Source organism: Callorhinus ursinus, unplaced genomic scaffold, assembly GCF_003265705.2.
Source record: "Callorhinus ursinus isolate GAN/ISIS: 27379988/994484 unplaced genomic scaffold, GSC_fseal_2.0 scaffold20, whole genome shotgun sequence".
NCBI classification, from domain to species: Eukaryota; Metazoa; Chordata; class Mammalia; order Carnivora; family Otariidae; genus Callorhinus; species Callorhinus ursinus.
Genome location: NW_027397082.1, coordinates 9,069,946 through 9,089,876, shown reverse-complemented (window position 1 = coordinate 9,089,876; position 19,931 = coordinate 9,069,946). Strand labels below are relative to the sequence as shown.

The 19,931-nt window shown below is 42.5% G+C and overlaps 1 protein-coding gene across 7 annotated transcripts in view; it reads right to left on the bottom strand.

The window, feature by feature from the left end:
• The window catches only part of GPAM (glycerol-3-phosphate acyltransferase, mitochondrial), a 59,150-nt gene that overhangs the window by 27,877 nt on the left and 11,342 nt on the right, over window positions 1-19,931 (bottom strand). For 2 of the 7 annotated variants that reach the window (XM_073904204.1, XM_073904206.1), the window contains exons 2-4: window positions 5,343-5,473; window positions 4,087-4,209; window positions 523-596 (exon numbers count right to left, since the gene is read on the bottom strand). In XM_073904204.1, the coding sequence (XP_073760305.1) occupies window positions 523-596; window positions 4,087-4,209; window positions 5,343-5,444 (299 nt within the window). In that variant the 5' untranslated portion in view covers window positions 5,445-5,473. Of the gene's footprint in view, window positions 1-522; window positions 597-4,086; window positions 4,210-5,342; window positions 5,474-6,051; window positions 6,356-6,938; window positions 7,019-7,365; window positions 7,689-19,931 lie in introns of those variants that run through there. The other 5 variants (XM_073904203.1, XM_025880767.2, XM_025880769.2 and 2 more) reach the window with 5 other exon arrangements.

Below are 19,931 nucleotides of genomic sequence, written 5' to 3'. Positions count from 1 at the left end.
ATAAAACAAAGCCTCTTTTCTCTCACTGGGATGCCTAACAGCCCATCCCCAAGTGCCTGACGTCTGGAAGAATTCTAAAGAAAGTCTTAAGCTAGTAATAAAATGAAAGAACATTTGCTCAATACAGGAATACATCTTCTAAAACTCCATAGATTAGGTTTATTTCAATTTTTAAGCATAAAATAGTAAGTCATAAGACATTCAAACTTACCCTTTCCTCAGACAAATCTTTATCACATTTTGGCACACTTCAGATATAAAATCAATATGCAAATAGAAAGAGAAAGCTATAAGTGATATCTACACTCTCATGAAATCGGTACTATCTAATTACATAGTGGTAATAGTAACCAGTCTCTCAGGGGGCTGTACTACTTCCAATTTTTAGATAAGGCCTCTTGTGTCAGAAGCTCAATTCTATTAATTCTCAAAAAGATGAAGAAATTCCTCTTAGAGTATATCCATTGATTATTATAGTTTTTCTTTTGAGATGTATTAGAAATAAAAGAAATTTCTTTTTACCTTGTGTGAGTTTCATTGATATAAATAACATTCCGCAAACCCAAAGATGGGATACTGGAGTTGAAAAATTTATCCTACAGGAAACAAAATAAATGTAGACATAAGTATACAACTGGATGGCTGGTGAAGAGCTCACATTACTTCTTTTTTTTTTTTAAAGATTTTATTTATTTGAGAGAGAGAGAGCATGAGCTGGGGGGAGCGGGAGAGGGAGAAGGAGACTCCCCACTGAGCAGGGAGCCTGCCTTGGGGCTTGATCTCAAGACCCTGAGATCATGACCTGAGCTAAAGGCAGACGCTTAACCAACTGAGCCACCCAGGCATCCCACATTACTACTTCTTGATGACTTTTATAACTCAAGTATAAAGTTAAGCACTGCTTCAAAAATCTAAGTGATGAAGAAAAATGTTTTATTGAAAAGTACTTTTTAGTCTTCAAAGAAGGTCACAAACTCAGAATTAAGGCTTACCATGTTGCAAAGGAAGCTGTGCCTCCCTTTCCTGCCTCACTCCCTACCTCCAACCCAAAAGAGTTGAAGCTACTGAGAGCTTATTAAATCACTGACAGGAATATGGGAGATTTCAGCATTCCCCAAATGCAAAAATACCATGCTAAGTAGCATGTAGTTATCATTAGATTATTAAATCCAGCAATAATCCTGACACAATAATTATTATCCCCATTTTACAGATAGGAAAATTGAGGCTGATGGAGGTTCTAATATTCAAATCTACATCTTGCTCTAAAGAGTACGGTCTTTATTTCTCTAAAATGACTGTTTACTTAATTGGAAAATGTACGGCTAAAGGTCACTCTCTTTACAGGAAAACTTAAAAGGATAACTCAGAGATAGTTCTTCTGGAAAGAGAAAGTCTGTAGCTTTATCAGTGTGGACAAAAAGGTAAACATTCCACAAATAAATGCTGGGAAAGCATAATGTACCTTCAATAGAAGATATAAAAATATTTACTTGGAATCTCTTTAGAGATAAGGAAAACAGGGTATCAGAGAAAGGGTAGCAAATATCAAAAATTACTATGAAAGTACTGTTTAAAATTATTTTAAATAAACATGCCACGAAAGAACTTAAAATCAAGTTCAACTCCATCAGGTACTGTATTTAAGCAAAAAACAATTATTTACTATACAACTCATCCATGCCCACCCCAAAACACCCCCAACCACCACCACCAAATAATTTCCTACACTCTATCCTGACGCCTAGGTGGCTCAGTCAGTTGAGCTTCAGACTCTTGGTTTCGGCTCAGGTCGTGATCTCAGGGTCCTGGGATCGAGCCTCGTTGGGCTCTGTGCTCAGCACAGAATCTACTTGGGATTTTCTCTCCCTCTCCTTCTGCCCCTCCCCCATGTTCATGCGTGTGTTCACTTTCTCTCTCTAAAATAAATAAATCTTTTTAAAAAAAGAATACATTAAAGTCAAGGTATTATTTTGACTTTTTAAGGATTTGAAATTAGAATTAGATGAGATGCCAGTCTAAAAAGAAAAGCCACATGATCATTTATTTAAATTTTTATTTCTACTGGCCTATTAATCTGAACTGCCCTCACTCCTAGACTATAAATGTCATGGTCCTTCAATTCTACCAAATTCCTGCAACAGGTGCTTGTGATTTAAAAGGAACAATATTTATAATTAAGAATATTTAACATAAATTGCTTGGGTCCCACACAAATCTTTCCCAAGTTAGTGAATCCCTTTACACCAGACTCAGAATTCTACTTCCTGCCAAGCCAACCCTGAGTAGAAAATTCACACAGCACAGTCAGCTACCCACACAGGTTATAAGCAATGTCTATAAATGAAAGGCACTCAAAATGGCAGAATTTCTGTCCTGATAACTGGCCCATCCCAGAAAGAGTTAACATCCAGGTATACTTTTTTTTTTTTTTAAAGATTTTATCCATTTATTTGAGAGAGAGAATGAGAGATAGCACAAGAGGGAAGAGGGTCAGAGGGAGAAGCAGACTCCCTACTGAGCAGGGAGCCAGATGTAGGACTCGATCCGGGGACTCCAGGATCATGACCCGGGCCGAAGGCAGTCACCCAACCAACTGAGCCACCCAGGTGCCCAGGTATACCTTTTAAAAGGTAACTCTACTAACCAAGAACACAGCCACTTCGATTCTACATTCCTGGGCTAACTCATCCATCTAGCAAATTACCAACAGAAGCTTGCCTTTCATCCAACTGACTCTTTTCAAATACTACACTGTAATGTGAAAGATTCTGCATGACATGTGTTTGCTTCACCAAAATATAAACAAACCCGCACATACTCTATTTAAAATCTTCAGCCTAACATTTTATTTTTTAAAGACTTTATTTATTTGAGAGAGCGAGCAAGCGCGCGCGCGGGCGGGTGCTTGAGCAAGTGGAGCAGGGGGAGAGGGGCAGAGGGAGAAGCAGACTCGACTCAGGACTTGATCCAGACGCTGAGGTCACGACCTGAGTTAAAGGCAGAGGTTTAACTGACTCAGCCACACGGGCACCCCTTATTTTGTTTTAAATAGATTTTATTTATTTATTTATTTATTTATTTATTTATTTGGGGGGAGGGTAAAGAGAGAAAGAGAAAATCTCAAGCTGACTCCACGCTGAGCACAGAGCCCGATGCAGAGCTCCATCTCACAACCCAGAGATCATGACCTGAGCAGAAATCAGGAGTCGGACACCTATCTGACTGAGCCACCCAGGCACCCCAATCCTAACATTTTAGTAACCATCTTTCACTATAACAGTCACCAGATACTCACCCTCCCTACCCATCCCCCCCGCAACAGAAACTTGGGAAAAGGAGAGTAGGGTAAATCCACAGCTTTAAACTTCACTCTGTCCTGCTATCTCTTACACATCTCACTAGGATTTTAACAGTGAGTCAAAAGTTCAACATCTAGAAGTTCTATGAAGGTTCCCATCAACTCTTTAAAATTAAGGAGGGCATGTGATCGATGAGCACTGGGTGTTAAGCAACTAATGAATCATTGAACACTACATCAAAAACTCATGATATACTATATGTTGGCTAAATGAACTTAAAAACTAAAAAAAGAAATAAAAAAAGAAGAGATCTAAAAGTAAGATCTACTCTTCCCCTAAAGTCATACTAAACTAAAAAAAGAACCAGGGCGCCTGGGTGGCTCAGTTAAGTGGCTGTCTTCAGCTCAGGTCATGATTCCAGGGTCCTGGGGCTCCCTGCTCAGCAGGGAGTCTGCTTCTCCCCCTGCCCCTCCCCCTCCACGTGCTCGATCTCTTTCAAGTGTGTGCCCATTCTCTCTCTCTCAAATAAATAAAATCTTAAAAAAAAAAAAAAACTAAAAAAGAACCAAATTATCACTTAGCATCAACTGTTTGACCGGTATTTACTGAATAAATGAATGGAAAGAAAAACTGAGTCAACATCATTACTTGGAATATTTGGTTTATAAACATGGGCCTAAGTTCTAAAAATGAATTAAGTCCATTAAGACTACCCAATAATAAAATTCACACAAAGTTGGAATTTCACTGTTTATTAAAGGTCAACAAGCAGTAACATTCTTACCCAGCTCTGGGGAGTACAGGAATAACAACATCTTCCAACAAATGGTCTTTTCCGGCTCATTAGGCTTTCTTTCCATTTTAAGGTTGCAGATCTGAAGACGGTAGGTCTGAAACCACACTCACCCTAAAAAATGTTAATGGAAAAAAAAAAAAAAGTGTCTGAATGGCAAGAGAACTGTATTTGTCCACTTGATCTCTAAAACTAAGATATTTCAGATAGACGAGAAACCTAGACTTGGGTTTCTTTTGGTAGTGTAAGTTTCTCAGTGATTTTCCTTTATGGTACTCCCCTCCATCATCAACACTTGGAACAAAACTTGGAACATAAGCAAAATTTGAGCACCTAAGAATAGTGATGGCTAGCAAGGACTACCGCACACTCAGAGGTTCAAAAACAGTTTTACAAGGTTCAACAGCCCATGACAGCAGCAGGATGAATAAAACCAGACTCCTGGATCCATATGCTAACAGTTAATATTCCTCTTCAATCCTGGACGCCCACAAAAGCACTACAAAGCCTTACTCAGTAAGCAAGTTGTTATGCACAGCTTAAAATATTTTACTTTAAATAAAAAACAAGGTAAACTTATATAACATTCCTTTATCCTGACAACAGAGTTTAAAACCTGGAATTCTTATCAGAGCTGTATGTACTGTCCAATTAGGGTCAAATTCTGCTCCTCTGTTCTAAACATTTTGCTCATTGAGCTCATTAGTTGCTCATATCCCACTGATACAACATTCTCAAAACTAAGCAAAAAAACCCCAAAACTCTGACATCATTTTTATATAAAGCAGATAGTGTTCAAGAAATATTTTAAACATGCCATGTTATGTCAAAATAGAAAAAAATACAAGAAAATGCATGTCCTTTGAATTGAGATTCATACTAAAATTTATTTTTTTAAAAAACTTTATTTCCATTACAAAATTCATAATTATGGAAAATAGATTCAGAAAGTATCTTTATAAGTACACCACCCAAAACAACTCCTAGGTTTTTCTATGCAAAGTATTTTGCTTTTTTTAAACACAATCACTATGCTTAAATATCCCACCCAATTTTTTCTTCCCAATTAACACAAAACCATAAGAATGTTTAAATATTAGGCTCCATAAACATATCTTCTAACAGCTGGAGGCAGTTTCTGTAGCTATTAACCTCTATTTGATACTATGTTGCTTCCAGCTACCTTCATAAACAACACTGAGACAAACATCTTTAGGTTGAATGTTTCTAACCTGTATTAAACTTACCCATTCCTCATTTGCATGCTTACATCGACCAACACTGCATTCTGATGAATTTGGCAAATAAGAAACATCTATTGTGCCAAGGGTCAGTGCAGATTCATCCATGTCACAAGAAGTAACTCCCAAATCATGTGCTATAAAAAATATACATCATTTAAATTAATGACTAATCCAGACAGTAACGACCAAAACTCAAAATTCTGACCTCGACATTATTTTGCTCCATCATAGGATGTCAAATGAACTACTGGTGGACGTCCACCATGTTTAGTCAATGTGTAAAAGCAGACTTTGATGTGTTTAAACTCAACAACTCTGGTAGACTGTTCTGATTTTTTTTTTTTAATCAACATTTGTATCTTTAGATTTCCTGAACAAAATAGCCATGAATGTGCAAGGGCACATAACAGCTTATTTCGGGTAGGTAACAAAGAATTATTTCATTTGCATAGTTCCTGGGAGGATGAAGGTATGTGTTTATTTAATTAAATAGAAGTTATCTGTATGCGCACAAGTAGATGATTTTTTTAAATTACGTGCTGGGAATTTTTGGTCATACATATTATGCAATATAAAAATGGTGAAGGCAAAGAGGGCACCTCTAAAGTTTCCCACTCAAAGTGAATTAAGCTCTCAATTTTCTTGTGATGCCTTAAATGCAATGATATTTGCACTTTTAATACATTTACAAAGCTCTAAATCAAAACCATACCATCTTGAAATATCTGATTTAAAAATTTTCATCCTTGGCGTGCCTGGGTGGCTCAGTTGTTAAGCAGCTGCCTCCGGCTCAGATCACGGTCCCAGGGTCCTGGGATGGAGCCCCACATCGGGCTCCCTGCTAGGTGGGAAGCCTGTTTCTCCCTCCCCTACTCCCCCTGCTTGTGTTCCCTCTCTCGCTGTGTCTCTCTGTCAAATAAATAAATAAAATCTTTTTTTAAATAAATAGTTTTCATCCTTTTCAATAAGCCTTTCCGTACCCTAAGGGAAAATTTCATTAACAGTGAACTGCTTAAACAAAACAAAACAAAACAAAACAACAGCGATTAACCTAAAATATAAAAACTCCCTAACATAATTCTCAAATTGCTTTAGCTTTTGGCTACTTCTCACCCTGCCTTAAATTACTCCTTTAAAACTCTGAAAGGTCACGTCCAGGGTAACAGTGTTACTCCCCATATGGGTTTGCTGCGGTAACGGTTATCCTCAGCACAACCATATCGTCCTTAACAATTTGACATGACATCAACCTAACATAATAGGCCAGTTGAGAGAACAGTAAAGCAATGCACCTGGCATGAAAGCTCTTCACTATTATGAAATAAATCACCTATCAGTTTCACATGCAGAATGTAGCTACAACAGGGGGAGCCCCGTTGCTGCCTGAGAAAAAGAAGTTGCTGCTGGCCCCAGCGACGGGAGTAGTGGAAGACAGTCTGGTGCCAATAGGAAGTCAGGGTTCGCTCCTCCCTCCCTACAGCGTTTATCCAAGGTCAAGAAGTAAAACAAAATCTGGAGGCGCCGAACTATAAGCTGAGGTGAACTAACTCCTTTTTAAAGGAACAGAGACAGGAGGATCAGCTCTGAAGCCAAACATACCCAAGTTCGAATCCCCCACTGCTGACCATCTGCGTGTTTTTTGAACAAGTTGGTTAACTTCTACGCCTTGGTTTCCCCATCTGGAAAATGGGCATATGATAGATCTTACCTCCTGGGGTTGCTGGGAGGGCGGCACAGTACCTATAAAGCGCCTAACGTAGTGTCTGGCACACGATGTGCGCTCAGGCCAATCATTGGTTAAGTGTCCTGGGATTGTCCCCAGCACCAGCTGCTCGCAAAGCACCCCAGCTGCCTGAAAGCCAATGCCCCCACGATCCCTTCAGGTGCAGAGGCTACTCAGTCCACAGGAACTTCTCCCCTCCTCCCCAGGGGAGCCCATGCCGCAGCCCGGTCTCCCGACCCCCACCCGGCACAAGCCGGGCCCATTTCTCAGGGGGAATCCTGGAGCTCCGGGGAGGTGGACAACCTGCCGGCGTGGCGCCGGGTCCAGCGGAGAGGGCGACGACGCACCTGTCGCGGCGCTCCGGGCCCGAGCAGCTTCCCGCAGCCGCTCTCGCCCTCGCGGTCCGCACCCCGCAGCTCCGCCGGCTCCGGCTTCCGCTCCTGCAGTCGCCGGCACTTCGAGTCTCGGCCGGTGCGGCTGCAAGGTCGCGTCGCGATGACGCAACCGGCGTCCGAGAGTGAGCGGAGCCTCGGCGAGTGCGCCGGCCCCGGGCTGGGCGGGGGACTGCCGGAGGCTGGGGGGGGGGGGGGGCTCCCGGGCTCCGCGTGCGGATCCGAGCAGAGAGTGTGCACACCAGGGGGCCAGTGGGGCCGATAATGGAGTGTAAGTGCCTAACCGAACGGGCGCTCCGCCGAGACGCTGAGTCACGTGAGGGTGTTGTGCGCGCGCGCGCCTACGCGGTCGTGCACGTGCGCCTGAGGCTGCTTTGGGTCAATTCTGCCCATCTGGAAGTCTGTGCCTACCCCGGGCTCTTTTGGGACTGTTCGCTTGGGTTGTTTGGTTCCCGTGTGTATGTGTGGTCTGTCTTATGAGATTTGTAAGAATATGCAGAAATTGTTAGGGTCGGGGGAAGTGGGGATTGGGAATGACCCTGTTGTGTAATTTCTGTAACAGTGGCTGAGTACCTTTTCCTCAATAGAATAAAATGAGCTGAAAGAGAAACAAGGCTTGAAAGAGCCCGAGTCCAAGTTTGCCTGCCTTTAATTCTTCATGGGGCACAAAGAAGTTCTTTCACCATATTTGTCATGCCATTGACAAAGCAGGTGGTTTTCAAGAATATTAGCAATTTGGAAAGCAAAGGATAACCTTTTACGTGGACCTTAGCAACAAGCATGAAGTTTGATCCAGCAGATGGGAATACAAAGATGATTAGGTCATAGTATAGTCCCTGCTCTCACACCTCTGCCACCAACCCTCATCAACTCTGCCACATTAACCCTAACCCTCTCATGGAAACACATCTTCCATGTCCTCCCATCAAAAACCATCCAGAGCTCGCCACAGTCCAAATGCCTGAGCCTGGCACATAAGGCCTCCACAGATAGACCTCTACTTTCCCCACTGTTCTCCAGTAGAAGCTCCCACTCCAACCTCTGTGGTGGTCCCTAGTCAAGCCATGGCCTCCCATAGCTCACACCATGTTTTCCTAAATCCTGTAATTCTTTCCTGAACTAGGTCTCCAAGCCTTCCCTATTATCTCCAGCTCTCAGTAACCACACCCTTCTGTGAAATCTCACAGATTTACTGTGGTGCCACACCTTGGGTCTTTATCAATATGTGTCATTCTTTCATAACAGTATGAAATCATCATCAATGTCTGTGACTTGTCTCAGTCTCTTAGATAATACAATAACACTATTAGTAAACACTCAATAAATACTGTTGAAGCTGAGGAGCAGGAAGAAAAACAAGAATTCCTTTTCTTGAACTTTCTACCTCTAAGTCCATCTCAAAATGCAGAGGTGTCCTACTTTTAAAACAATCCAAAACTGTGGGAGTAGCTATTCCTTAAAAAAAAAAAAAAGACTGAGCTGCTTGAAGTCAAAGGCCCTGCCTTTATTCAACCCCACACACCCCTTTACTCCAAGCACACACCTGAGTACAAAAGGACTGTGCTGACAAGAATGTGACGAATTCTAATCCCAAAACATCATGACATGTTGTGTATAGATTGTTGGTCCCTGACCAAAAGGAAAGAAAAACAAAACAAAACAAAACAAAAACAAGGAGAGGAGAAAACAAAGGAAAGTCTCAGGGTTTGAAGTCATTGCTAAAGAGAAAGTGATGAGAAATGAAGCAGAGAGAGTATTGCAGGAATGAAAATGGAAGCCAGAGGGAAAAATCAGACAATCTTACACAGAGTTTATTTGTAGGCAACTCTTCTGTAACACCCATCACACAAGGGTGTACTGTACTTGCAGGAGATGTGGATTGCAGTGCAAGGTGTTTCAGGTTACATAATGAGAATTCTTGGGGAAACAGTTGACACAGCAATCTGTTTTATCAACAGAACAACAATAATTTATAGTAATCCAGTCTAGCCAGCCAAGATGGAACAACATTGACTGAATTTACTCTCCTACCAAAACAACTAAATAAATTAATTAAATAAATAGGCAGCAATGCAGAACAGTGGTCCATAGGGAGAGCAGACGAATGAGGTGGTTGCCTCTGATTACTGCCTAAGAGAGCTGTCAGGCGGCAGTGCAGAGAGGGGGATCAAGGAAGAGCTAGACAGACTCCCTGAGTTGAGGAGATAGAACTGGGAGACCGGGAAAGGCGAAACAGTGGGAGCTGGGAGTAGAGTGCTTGAGAGAAGAGAACTATACAGTGAAAGAGGAGCTCTGGAGACCTACAAAAGGCCTTGTTCCAGTCTTCAGCTGATTAGCACGTGAGCGTGAGGAAGCAACCCATGGCCAGGGAAAGAGCCACCTAGAAAGAGAGTGAGAACAATCACCAAAGCTTGCACAGGGCAGGCAGTTGTTCCAGTTCCCACAACTCAGAGTGGAAAGATACCCAGGGATTATATAGGACCAAGGAATAGGACCTGATCCTGGCACCCGGATCAGAAACCTCATAATTCATGACTCAATAGGTCTTGTCTCAGTAGTGGGGTAAAAATAACCATAGAGTAAATGCTGCTCTGGTCCTACCGAACAAATCTTAAAAGCCAGCACCAAAAGGACCAAACCGTTTCCAAGAACAAAGTATCCCAAAACCAGTATAACAGTACTTAATAGGAAATCAGAGATATCCACCAACCAACAAGATAAAATTCACAATGTCTGGCATCCAATCAAAAATGATCAGACATACAAAAATAATGTAGGGAAAAAATGGCCCATATAAGGAGAAAAATCAATCAATTGAAAGGGTAACAGAGGGGCGCCTAGGTGGTTCAGTTGGTTAAGCGTCTGCCTTCGGCTCAGGTCATGTCCCCAGAGTCCTGGGATTGATCCCCGCATCGGGCTTCCTGCTCAGCGGGGTGTCTGCTTCTCCCTCTCCCTTTGGCCCTCGCCCCACTCATGCTTTCTCTCTCTCTCTCAGATAAATAAAGTTTAAAAAAAAGAAAAATGAATCAACTGAATGAGTCACAGAAATTATAGAATTAGTAAACTAGGACATTAAAAAACAATTATAACTGTATTCTATATGGCCAAGGAAGTAGAGATATGGAAAATCTTTAAAAAGACCTAAAAAGCAAATACCTAGAAATCATAAAAACATTGTCTGAGATTTTTTTAAAAAGATTTTATTTATTTATTTGACAGAGAGAGACACAGCAAGAGAGGGAACACAAGCCGGGGGAGTGGGAGAGGGAGAAGCATGCTTCCCACAGAGCAGGGAGCCCGATGCGGGGCTCCATCCCAGGACCCCGGGATCATAACCCCAGCCGAAGGCAGATGCTTAACGACTGAGCCACCCAGGCGCCCCAACATTGTCTGAGATTTTTAACACACACACCCTACACTTCTATGGGACTAACAGCAGATTAAGCATTACTGGGGGAAAAAAAGGTTAAAGAACCTGAAAACATTGCAATAGAAACTCTCCAAAATGAAATACAGAGGGAATAAAAAGCCTGAAAATATAAACAGAGTATCAGTGAGCTTAACATACACATAACTGAAGTCCCTGAAGGACAGAAGAAATATGGAAACAAGGAGGGGTCAGGGAAGACAGAAAAAACAGTTGAAGAAATAGTAGCTGAAAACTTCGTGAACTTGATAAAAAACTATAAACTCGCAAATCCAAGAAGCCCAACAAACTCTTCAGTAGAAAAATGAAGAAAACTATACCAAGGAACATCGCAATTAAATTGCTTAAAACCAGTGGTAAAGTGAAAACCTTAAAAGCAGAGAGAAAAAAAGGTACATCACTATGCAAAGGAACAAAGATAAAATGAGGACAGTTTTCTTATCAGAAATTTGCAAACAAGAAATCAGGAAAGCAGCATCTTTAAAGTACTCAAAGAGGGCATCTGGGCGATTAAGCGTCTGCTTTTGGCTCATGATCCTGGGGGCCTGGGATCGTCTGCTCAGTGGGGAGCCTGCTTCTCCCTCTCCCTCTCCCCTCCCCCTGTTTGTGCTCTCTCTCTCTCTCTCTCTCTCTCAAATAAATAAAATCTTTAAAAAAAAATAAAGTACTCAAAGAAAAAACTGTCAGTGTAGAATTCTTTTCCCCAAATAAATACATAGATTTCAAAAACAAGACAAAATAAAGACACTTTCTGACATACATACTCTGGCCATCCATTGCAGCCAACATGGTCATATGACCCAGTTCTGAACAATGAGACCTAAGAGAAAGTCAAATTTGAGGATTTCCAGAGAAGCTTTTCTTAGTAAAAGGGAACAGACAGCTAGCACTGCTTCTTTTTCACTTTCTTCCCCCCATTTGTTCCGTAACTTAATGTCCAAACCCAACACCACCAATCACACATCTCTGGATTTTTGTTAAATCTCTATCTGTTGAAGCCAGTAACTCTTGTTTTCTGTTACTCACAGGCAAATGCATTCCTGACTCACATTTAATTTTGAGCACAATTCCGGCCACTAGAAAGACTCAAATATATAGGGAAAAAATGAGAGAAGAGTTAAGAAGTCATCCCTACCAGTGTATCATGCAGGAGTTTGTGGCAACGGAAGTGATCTTAGAGCCTGTCATTTAGAAAGTACGTTAGGCCAGAAGAGAATGGAACCCCTCTGACTCACTTTTACCACATTTGTGGCAGAATAAGGACTTCAATTCTACTAAAAACTGCTTTATTAGTAAATTAAGCCACAAACTTCTAATAACCCCAGTAGGACGCAGGCAAGCTTTGGGTAGATCTGCCTTGGCATCTCCTACAGGTTGGGCTACCTGACGGGAGTCAATTCCCCACCCCTCTACCCCCAAGAAGGAAGGCCCACAGGAACTAGGTAGGGTTCCAGACTTTCTTTCAGCTATTAGCTGTGCCTCAGGGCAGGGCACCAGTTCCAGAGGGGGTCTGGGGCACTGGATCAGAGAACTAGTGGAGCAGAGTACTTAAGAAATTAGTTTGTAAGTAGAATTTTTTTTTTTTTTTACAACTAATAAGTTCATTCTCAAGAAATGGAAGGTATTTTTTCCCCTTCTCCCAGGCGTGTAGCCAGGCTCTTGGGTTTAAGTCTCGAGATTCCCCAAGGCCATAAGGGAGGCTAATTGCAAGTAACTGCCTTTTTGTTACTGAAAGCCAAAAAATGAGAAACTATTGATCGGGTTGGTCATCAAGAAGACAAACCCTGAATAGGTCTTTTGTTTTTCCTGTGGAATCAAGCTAGGTTGTGTGAGAAGAGGTTGTCTGAAAAGGGGGCAGGGACCCACATGGCGCAAGGGCTGAGAAGGGGCTAAGTATTGAGGGTGCTGGTTCTGGATTCCATTTGAGATGCAGGGCCATGGAGGGGGCCAGTCTGCAGAAGGAGGGTGACCCTGGGAGGACTCAGATGACTGAAAGTCTAGAGTCTTGGGAGCCTCAGTGAAGATCCCGGTGGCCAAGTATGTTGTAGAGGGAATGGGGCTTCACATACCACGCAGGGCCCGGGCAAGGAGCAATGGTGAAGGAAACTGGCTGTCAGGCGTTCTGCACAACACAGATGCCAGGATAAGGGAGAAGAGGGGAATCCCAAAACTGATCACTACTGAACTTCTATGGACCCTTGACATGAAATTACTTCAGCATCCTTTCTTTCATAACATACCGACTGAGAGCCCCTTTTTTGCCAATCTTTTAGTGTCTGAGGATACAAGATGAAGATATGGGGATGTCACACAGATCCTGCCCAGGTGGTGTTAAGAGTCTAATGGCCACCGGCAGGTCGGGAGGGAGACAAGTTATGGAAAAGTACAACGAAGATCCAAACATCCTCTGTCACAGAGGACAACAGAGGTGACCAGCATTAGAGAAGGTGGTCAGGGAGGGCCTCTCTAAAGGAGGAGGAGCTACTCCAAGGCTGTGGTGTGAGAAGGGCCTTGTCTGATGAGCCCAGAGAAGACCCTTCCACGGAGGGGAAAGTCCACAAGGCAGAGCCCTGCGGGAGGACAGAACGGACAGACAGAAGTGAGCAGCGTGGGCTGGAGCAGAACACGTAGTAAAGTGACAGAGGGAGGTGTTGGGAACAAAGAGGGGCCAGATAAAGCAGGCCATTTTAAGCCCTAGTAAGAAGTTCAGAAAATTAAAAATAACATTGTGACATGTGTCAAAAATGTCATGGAGGAATTCACAGGCCCTTTATTCTGTAAAGATTAGAGAAGGATGAATCAAAACAGAAGCCCAGGTCCGTGGACTTGGCCAACCTGGAAGGAGGAGGCAGTGACTCAGGAGCTATGATGTGGGCAGGGGCCTGCCTGGGGCCACCTGGCTGCAGAGAATCTAGGTAAGAAGAAAGTAAGCCCATTTTGTAAGCTACCATTGGTTGAGCACTTTTTATGTGCCAAGCACTCTTCTAAGTACGTCATAGGCATTATCTCAAGCAACCCTCTGTATCAGTCATGGCACGATCTGGAAAATAGCCCATGCCAGACCACCGGAAGTGTGACTTTCATACAGAATCCTTCTTCAAAAGGTCTTGGAAGAGCTGAAAGAACAAAAGGGGACTGTGACACAGCCCGGAGATTAGCAACACCAGATCAGTACCCTAGGTCTGGAGCAACAAAGATGTTAACACAACCAGAAGCCAGAGCCTCCTAAGCCACATCTGGGACCAAGGAGAGAGGGGCTGCCTAGGAGGACCCCAAACCACAAAGCTGCCGCAGCTGGAGGTGCAACCTGAAACAGGAGGAACACCGTCCCTGGCTTTCCTCCCTTTCTGCCCTCCCTCCACCTGCAAGCCCCTCCTATTGGCTGAAGCAAACTGCAAAGAAGCCTAAGGAATGAGTTTGTAGGGATGGCTCCCCTCCCAGGCATAAAGTAGAGCAGGGACGGATGGGGAATGGATCTGAGAGCAAAAAGAAAAACAAGGGGCCCATCCTCCCCACAGCCCCATGAGCCAGGAACAACTATCACCCACATTTTTTCAGATGGAGAAACGGAGGCATGTGGAGAGGTTAAGTGAATCCAGTACCTGGCAGAACCTCAATGTGAATTCAGATCTACCTGATTCTAGAGCACAAACACATAACATACATTTTCAGCCAACTTAGGTGAGAGTCTGGTAGTTAGAGTAGTCAGGTTCCAGGTCTGAAAAGTGTATCTTAACGTTAAACCCCACTCTATAAATATACTCAGATGGGGCTGGCTTAAGAGCTGAGCTTCAAGTGAGGACATCAGTGGGCCAACCCTGAATCCTTCTAGCAGAATGTCTGAGAGCTCTGCAAGGACTTTGGAGCCAGACACCCTGGATTCCAATCTTGGTTCTACCATTTACCAGCTATTTGACCCTAGGAAAGTTATTCAACCTCTCTGAGGCTCAATTCTCTCATTTTAAAAGTGGATTTGCTCATGTCCACTTCCTTATTGGGTTATTTTGAGATTAAATGGAATAATGTATGCAAGATAATTAGCATAGCACCTGCTGCATGGTTAAGATTAACTAAATAGTAGCTATTATTACCATTGTTAGCAGTCTCCTCTTGCAGAGACTTTGGAGACAAAAGAGAGATCCTAATTCTTTGAGCTTAAATGCTGGCAAAGAATCTGTCCTAAAATCTTTGGAACTTGTATAAACTCTTAAGGTTACTTTGTTCTGGAAAGGGTGTCTCTGTATCAGTCAGGCTGGACTAGGTTATGATACAGTAACAAATGTCTCAGAGCCTTAAGACAACAAAGTTTATTTCTTGTGTCTGCTACATGTAAACTGCAGGTCATTACAGAAGCTCTGCTCATAAAGGTCACTGAGGGAGGCTCCATGTTGATACATACTTCCTTATTTGCTGAGGCCAAGAACAGAGAGTATAAACCATAATCTCTTAATCCATACATCGCTTGTGTTCCAATTTCATTAGCTAAAGCATTGTACAAAGAAAGTGGGTGAAGAAATGTAATCCTACCATGTGCCCAAAACAAGATAACCAAACATTTACAAACAACTCTAATGACTATCAGAACAACCTCAGTGAACCTTCTGGTTGGGATGGATAAAGCAAAATTCCCAACCTGGAATGAAGAGAGTTTGGAGCTTTTGACTGGCCAGACTACCCTATATGACATCATAAAATTTAACCTTTGTTGTGCCTTTGTTGCATTTCTGAAGACAACATGTAGTTTTGTTCCTAAATATTGCTTTAGGTCACTTCTCTGAAAATCAGTTGGTATTTGGAAGATATTGTCCAAGGTGGTTTGTGGAGTTGAGATGCTAGCTGGACAGAAAGCATCTTGTCTTCTGGAAGAGGGATCCTAATGTGGCCTAGATGGTGAGTGTCCAGACTTACCCAGAGTCCTTCTACTATTGTACAACCTGATGTCAGATTATCAGATACTGATGGCCTGCTGAGCAAGTTCAAGTTCTAGCAGAAGGAGCAAGGCCTTTCTTCAGCTTTCACAACCCATGTTCTCCTAGATTTCTTTTTCCCTACCTGCGTGTTTTTTCTTGGCAACTTTTGCTGGTTTGAGGCCCTCCTTTGTTCTTACTCCCTACTCTCTCAACAGACTGGGAACCTAGGAGTCATTCTTTTTTTTTTTTTTAAGACTTTATTTATTTGACAGAGAGAGACAGTGAGAGAGGGAACACAAGCAGGGGGAGTAGGAGAGGGAGAAGCAGGCTTCCCGCCGAGTAGGGAGCCTGATGCAGGACTCGATCCCAGGACCCCGGGATCATGACCCGAGCTGAAGGCAGATGCCCAATGACTGAGCCACCCAGGCACCCCTTAGGAGTCATTCTTAACTTCTTCCTACATCCAATCCCACACCAGCTTCTAGCAATTTAACCTTCTAAATAACTTTAAACCCACGATCCATTTACCTCCTCTCCACCTGTACTACCCGAATGCAGGCCACCACTCACTTACTACCAAGACTCCTCATGTCTGCTTCCCGTGCACCATTCTCCCAAACGTCCCACATGTCAGCCAGAGCAGACGTTTGAAAATGCAACACTGAGCACTTCAAACACCCCCACTTCTCTGCCTGATCCCCACTGCAAGGGCTTAAAATCCTTTCTATTGTTCTTGCAGTTTTTAGGACAAAGGCTTTGGACTTTTAGGACAGAGACTTTTAGGAAACAGTCTTCAACATGGCATCTAAGACCTGGCCCGTCTACCCTTGCTAACCTTCCCATCCTCATCTCCTCCCACTTGCTCTTTCTCTCTGACATAGGCCACCCTGGCTTGCCTTCAACTCCTTAAGAAAGATGGCTCTGCCCTTCTCTCACACATACTCCTTCCTCCACTGGCTGTGGTCCCCACCACAACCCCCTCTTTCCTCTTACAATTCATGCTTCAGGGTGCCTGGGTGGCTCAGTTGGTTAAGCGACTGCCTTCGGCTCAGGTCATGATCCTGGAGTCCCGGGATCGAGTCCCGCATCAGGCTCCCTGCTCGGTGGAGAGCCTGCTTCTCCCTCTCCCTCTGCCTGCCTCTCTGCCTGCTTGTGCTCTCTCTCTCTATCTCTATAAAAAAAAAAAAAAATTCTTTAAAAAAAAAAAAAAAAAAAGAAGCATGTATCCAAGCTGGGTAGAGAGGTAGCAAGCAGATTACCCATTCCCCCACCCCCCGACCCTCACTCCCTGGGTCAGAGGAGAGGGAACAACATAAATACCAGGGAGAATAGGGGCCCAGGTCTTCAGTGGTGACCAGCAACGCAATGGGTGGTGGTCTGCCATGGATGAGTATCCGCAATGGAGAACAAGGCAAAGCAGAGGCTGGGAGGCAAACACACATGTGCCTTATACACTTGAAGGGAGGAATTTGAAAATACTTGAAAGCTAGGCATGGCTGGAGATAGACTTATTTCTATTTCCTCCTGAGAATCAGTTTTTGTCAAAAAGGAAAAAAGTTTTCATAAAGAGGATGAAGAGAAGCAGAACTACTTTGTATTTAAATTATTCTTTTTCTAATGAGATCAAAGTAAGCTAGAACTTCACTTATTAAATCTAATCCGGAAGAGCCACCGAGTTTAACTAAGTGTCCATTTAGAATACTTTTAAAGACATTTAGTTTTATTACTTTTGGGGACATAGAAACTCTAAGATTTTCTTTTAGAAAATGTATTTTCTTGGATGTTCTAAACACACTCCTTATAACCATCTTTAGCTTTTAGCTTACAGATTTCCCACAATAAAAGGTTTCCAAAGAGTGTTATCAACACAGTTTCCAATTTTCTAAATTACCTGATATAAAGCAAAACCTGAATAAGCATAATAATATGATCAGCTGTGATTCTTACCAAATCTTTTCTGACAGTCATCATCATATTATTCCATAAAATATTTGAATTAGATTACAAGGATGATCCCTAACATGAAAGTAAAATATTGTATAATAGGTTTTCCATAACCCAGAGTCATAGGGTACAATCCCCTCTTGTAGTCCCACTTGGTTATACCGCTGATGATGCAGGTCACTGAGCCCGACCCTTCACTCAGGGTGACTTACGCTCACCGATTCCGCTTGTACATCCAATTCTGCTTAGGAGATGACAAAACAGTTTTCCCCTTTATCAGATTATTTTATAGTTATTTGTTCCAAAGGCTGTCGGTTCTGATCCAGGGTTCCTACCTCACCTCCCGAAATTACTTGCACACATATGTAAATTTAGCATGCATCCATGAATTGTAGAATTCCTAGTAACCTCTATAGGTTACAGATGGGATTAAACAAAACTTCATATCCACAAAGTTGGTTTTCTCTAGGTTAATTATAAATGATGTTTTTAGAGGATAGTCCATAAGCTTCTAGGTCACCTGCTCATTAACTGTTGAAAAAATATAATGAATTATATCATAAGCCCCCTAAATTGATCAAATCCTGGAATGAATGAAATTTTAACCTCTCAGAGAGAAGGCTTAGTTAACTTTAAGCTCTACAGTGTCATGGCATGCCTTAGGTACATGGCATGAATTTTTTAGTGATGATAATAGTTACAATAAAATTATCTAGTCAGTAACCCCATTTTATAAACCACAGTGACGCTTAGACAAATTCTAATTAAAAGAGCAGTCAGCTGGCTCTCCTCTGCACATGACCTGCAATTTGTTCTTATCCACCAGAGGAGGTACCTATAGGAATCCTGTTATTAATTAGGCATGTGCTTGGAGATTACAACACGGGTACCATTCAGACATGTCCGAAATGGTAATTACTCCGAACCATTAATTACAGCTTGACAAAATCAAGGACTGTGAAGGGTCTTGGAATGTTAAATGCAAACTCAATCTACAGTTTTAATCTCTCTGTGCCTCATTTTCCTCATGTGTACAGCAAGACTAGTCATAATATCTGCTTTATGTGGTGGTTGTGAAGATTAAGAGTTAAAATATGTAAGGCCCTGGTGGATAGTGCCTGGTGTATAGTGGGCAATACATAATGTTTGCAATTATCAGAAGAGTTTCTGGGAAAACGTCTAGTCCGGGAGGCTTCATTTGATCCAGGTTCATAATCAGTCAGTGTGGTAGTTCAGAATCACAGGTTTCCCCAGCTCCAACCCCAACAACTTCCTTTTTCCACTTACAAATTTGCATAAGAGTTCTTCGATGACTATACTATGGGTTGTGTCACTAAAGTCTTAAAAGACTCCACTTTTTGGAGTCAGGGGAACACTATGAGAATCTGATGAAACTCTAGATTCTCTCCAGAGGAAAAAAAAGGTACATGTGAAAGTTTGCGTTGGTGTTTGATTTCAGGGGGTTCATCACCCACCCCCCCCGAGGTCATCCATGGACCCCAGATTAAGAATCAGTGTTTGAAAGCGTGGCTTAGAAGACAGACACATCCGGGATCTTGTTCTTTTAACAATGTCTAAAGCAAGATGAGACAGAAACACATATTTGCATTGCAAAGGAAGTATTAATTACTATTAGCCAGGTAAGTACTTTCCAATGAAGGGTTTTGGTGATGATCAAGAGGATGAAGAAGAAGGAGGCGGAATCATCCAAAGCCAATAAAGGTAGGTAAACTAGAGGTAGACTTTTAATTTAAGTAAGCTAGGTTTGCGGCACAGCTTTGAAACTGGGAAGTGCCACATGGCTGTTATTATTAGCAACTCTAGAGGCAGTTTGGGTAACTGATTGTATCTATGGCTTTCTTTAAAACCGCCAACAGGCAAAATATTTTCACTGGGGCTCTTCACGCCTGTTCAATGATTCAGACACAAAAGAAATGCTAATTATGGGAACTGAGCTGTGAATTCTGAGTGACCCTGGGGACAAAATGATTATCTGGTGGTCTTATGTTGCTGGAAATTTATTAAGAGGGTTTTAAGATTACATTAACTGGTTTTCACCTTAAGTGCTCTGCCTGGAAAAGCATTTAAAGGCTCCTGATAAGAAAAATTTCAAAGAGGCAATGGCATCGGCCAAAAGATCTTTTGGGTGAGTCAGGGATACTGTAAGGAGAAAAGCCCAAGTGAGGTGGCTGGGAT